Source organism: Loa loa (assembly GCF_000183805.2).
Source record: "Loa loa unplaced genomic scaffold supercont3.655, whole genome shotgun sequence".
Classification (NCBI taxonomy): Eukaryota; Metazoa; Nematoda; class Chromadorea; order Rhabditida; family Onchocercidae; genus Loa; species Loa loa.
In genome coordinates this window covers 12,063-16,133 of record NW_018108835.1, presented here as the reverse complement: position 1 = coordinate 16,133, position 4,071 = coordinate 12,063, and the positions used below count along the sequence as shown (strand labels likewise).

General features: G+C 31.0%; 1 protein-coding gene across 1 annotated transcript; it reads left to right on the top strand.

Moving 5' to 3' along the window:
• Positions 1-1,624: 1,624 nt before the first annotated feature.
• On the top strand, positions 1,625-2,812 carry LOAG_13232 (oocyte zinc finger protein XlCOF26; the record flags this gene model as incomplete). The annotated part of the gene is made up of 3 exons (XM_003148741.1): positions 1,625-1,717; positions 1,845-2,027; positions 2,483-2,812. 3 exons carry the CDS (start codon positions 1,625-1,627, stop codon positions 2,810-2,812), a joined length of 606 nt encoding a protein of 201 aa, XP_003148789.1.
• Positions 2,813-4,071: the final 1,259 nt, after the last annotated feature.

Here is a 4,071-nt window from a genome sequence, read left to right as displayed (position 1 = left end):
TAAAGCTTCTGCTTTATAGAATATTCAAATTGGAATATTCAAACATTGACAAATTGATTTTATAGTAAAATAAAATGATTACCTTACTTTACCGTATGTATGCAAAAGTTAAAGAGATAAGGACAGATTTGAAGGAAGGTAACAAAACATAACAGAAATCTATCCGGGCGTTAAAAATTGGTACAAGAATAGATCTTATGGTACCAAGTTAGAAGTCTGAAAGTTTTAAATTGAAATAAACTTAAATCTAATGATCTCAAATGAATATGAATGAATCTGGAAATTTTAAATCAATAAAAAGATAAATCAGAAGATTTTTAATTAAAGCAGAGATAAATCGTTAGGACTTAAACTTTCTGCATATGTTCTATATTGCATCCGCCAAAACCAATATGCTTAAAATATGCTACAACAAATAATCCTAGCACATTTTCACAAAGATATTAAATTAAGCGTAATAATGATAATCATTATTATTAATTATAACAAAAATTATCAATAACAATAATGGTCACACACACACACATACATACATAGAGATATAACAAATTTGAAAACTATGTATAAGAATGGATATGAAGTCCGGATGATTGATTTGATGAAAACATTCAGCTTATATAAATCAATAGTATGAATTATGAAAAAGGTAGCAGTGCAGTTTTTTCCTCTCTCTAATATTGCCTCAGTTTTGATAGTTTGGAAGAATTATAGCGAAATGAAACAAAATCGTGCGAAAATTGTTGTGACTGCTTTACATAAATTAATTTTCACAATGCAATATGATAGCTAAAATGAAATTATTCACTATGAAGCATTAAACAGCACTGCTACAATTATATTATTACACGTGGGCAAAATTTATCAATACAAACAATTTGCCACTCCCATTTGGACGAATATTTATACAGACGATATTGGAACAATACCTAACAGAAGAAGTGACTTGTCATTTATATCAAACTCTCTTCCACGAATTTTATCCGGTTAGTTCTATTTCATTTATTTTGACAGAGAATGTCAACTGTTTCTCAAAGCATCGCGTTATAAGAGATTGAGGGATTTGACGATGAGCCTGTAAATAAGCACTTTTTTAAAACAGGCTTATCTTTTTATTAAATTTGTAACATTGAATATTACGGAAACTTCGCTTTGGAACCTTTGCAACCGATCTGCACCATGTATAACTTCTCATGCTCATCGCTTGAGTGAGAAATGCAATTATGATTATAGGAGTAAATCGAAACAATTTTTTTCAATGTTAATATATTTCAAAAAACATTTACCGGAAGAAATTTTTCCATTGCGTGAATGTCAAACAGCAGGCGGTCATATTTCTTATAAGTAACCATTCTTAGTATTGGTAAACTTTGAATATTTATCAGAATAGGCTAGGAAATTATTTTCTTCAATATGCATTCCATTTATTTCGCCTTCTTCTTCCAACTGGGCAACATTCAAACTATAGTAAGTTCATTTAAGATAAAAAATACAACGCAGCATTACAGTCGAGGATTTCAAATTTTTAACGCAGTGTGGGATCGGTAATTTCATACAATTTGAGGAGGGGCAAACGGAACAAACAAAGCTGTTGGATCTATCAGTGCAGAGATTGAATGGAGAAGAAATGGAAAAATTGTTTTTATTAGCCGAAGTGGCCGCTAAAATGCCAGAAGCCAAATTAGCCGCCAAAAATGCGGATAAATTTGACAGTCGAGAGGTAACAGTCACAATGAACTTAACAGTCAAAGAAGAGAGCATTAAACGAAAAAGTACGGAAAAATTCGCAGGAAGCAAATCGAAAAGGAAGAAACTGTAGAGTAGTGGATATCCAGAGGACATTATAGAAGTTCAAGATCAAAGTTCAAATTCGAGTTCAAGTCCAGCAAATATCAAAGTTCATATGGGGACCCACATCGCTGGGAGGCCGTACAGTTCGGAAATGCAGCATAAGCTTCTCTCGTCCGTCAACATTGGAGGATCATAGGAATTACTATGATCCTTCAATGCTCATACCGGTAAGAATACCGGTAAGAAGCCATATGGTTGTCTCACATGCAATGAATGTTTCTCTCATTCATCAACTTTGAGAAATCATATAGGAATTCATACCGCTGTAAAGTTGCACAGTTGTCGAGAATGCAAATAAAGTTTCAGATTAAAACGTTATCTGAAAGACCATATGGTAACTCACGACAGGAATAGACCGCTCTTCAGCTGTGCTGTCTGCGGTAAAGGTTTCCTGAATAAATGGCCTTTGAAATTACACAAGAAGCATAAAAGAAGCTAATGGACACATTTTTTACTGAAATGCGCTTTGTTTTGTTGATTATAGGTTATATTTCTGTACTTAGTCCTCATTTTAATGATAACATTCTACTGCTGTTATTATTTATCGTTTAGAATACGAAATACGGAAAAAAATAACATTCCAAACTGAAATACACGTTGTTTTGCTGATTATAATTTATATTTCTGTAGTTAGAAAACTCATGTGGATGAAGAGCTTCTCTCAATTAACGCTTTAAAAAATCATGAGAGAACGCACATCGGTGAGAAGCCGTACAGTTGTCGGAAATGCAACGAAAGCTTCTCTCGTTTATCATCTTTGAAAAATCATATGAAAACTTATATCGATGAGAAGCTGCACAGTTGTCGGGAATGCAATGAAAGTTTCAGACTAAAACAATGTCTGAAAGACCATATGGTAACATACGACAAAAATAGGCTGATCTTCAACCTCACTGTCTGCGGTATGGGTTTCCTGACTACACGTTATTTTAAATTACCTAAGAAGAATCATGAAAAAAGCTGAAAGGCACATTTTAAACTGAAATACGCGTTGTTTTGTTGATTATAAGTTGTATTTCCGTACTTAGTCCTTATTTTAATGGTAACATTTTATTACTGTTATTATTTATCGCTTGCTTATAAGTTGTTAATTTTTTATCTCATATGCATAATGGTATCGTTCTTTTTCCATCTCTTTGCTATTTCTTTCATTTTAGTGAATAAAATTATCAGTTTTGTGTTTACTTGCAGACCTGTTAAATTACTTTTTCGTTATTCGCCCATACATGACAAATAAGTGACATGCTGTATGCAAATAAGCACAACTGTTAGTATGATATTTTCTAGCTCTGGGGAAAATTTGCGATAACATGGTCGAAGCATAGCATTAGACTAGCAGAGTTGACCCAGGAAGCAACAAAACGACAAATTATAACGAAATTAAAGTTCAAAACTACATGGTCAATTAAAATATTACAATAAATTGCTTCCATCTTTGATCCATTGTGACTTCAGATTTTTGTCTTTAAAATTCGTTTTATTGACAAAATGTTTCTCGATGCTTAGAATTACGTGTTAATTTTTGTTTTGTAACTCCCTTAATAATTATGCGGCGTTAATGTTATTTCTTTTGTCTAATGGTTTAATTACCAAGTTTGAGATGAAAGTGAAGAATTTGCAACTCTCTGCCACATTGCACAAGAAATTTATAGGAATACAGAAAAATAATTTCTTCCACTTTAAAATGCAAGTACGCAAGTACATGCATTTTAAACAGTAAACAGTTGATCTAATTGCTAATTATTCATTCGCACTAATTAACCATCCAATTGTTTGTGATATAAAGTGCTATGAATAACTGAGAAAAAATTTGAATAATTATTTTTGATTAAAGTGTGACACGGTTCATTTTTGTTACAATTTATTTATAGGAATATTTATAGAAATATTTTCACAGAAATATTTTGTGTATAGACATATAGATTAAAATATTGAATTATTGAAATACCTCAGGTTTTCAGTATCTAAAATGTAACAATATCATTTTCATTTTGGTGCTTCTCAGAATATTTTAGATTGCTTATGAACAAATATCAATATACTTTGCAAAAATAATTCTAGACTATTAATTTTATATAATTTTGAGGTTATATTAAGGTTATTGGAAAAAAAACTAACTAATTAAATAAAATTTTACATAAAATGACAAAATAAATTGCAAAGTTTAACTATTCTTTTTAACTAACACAAAATTATATTTGCTTAGAAAATTACGAAAAAAAA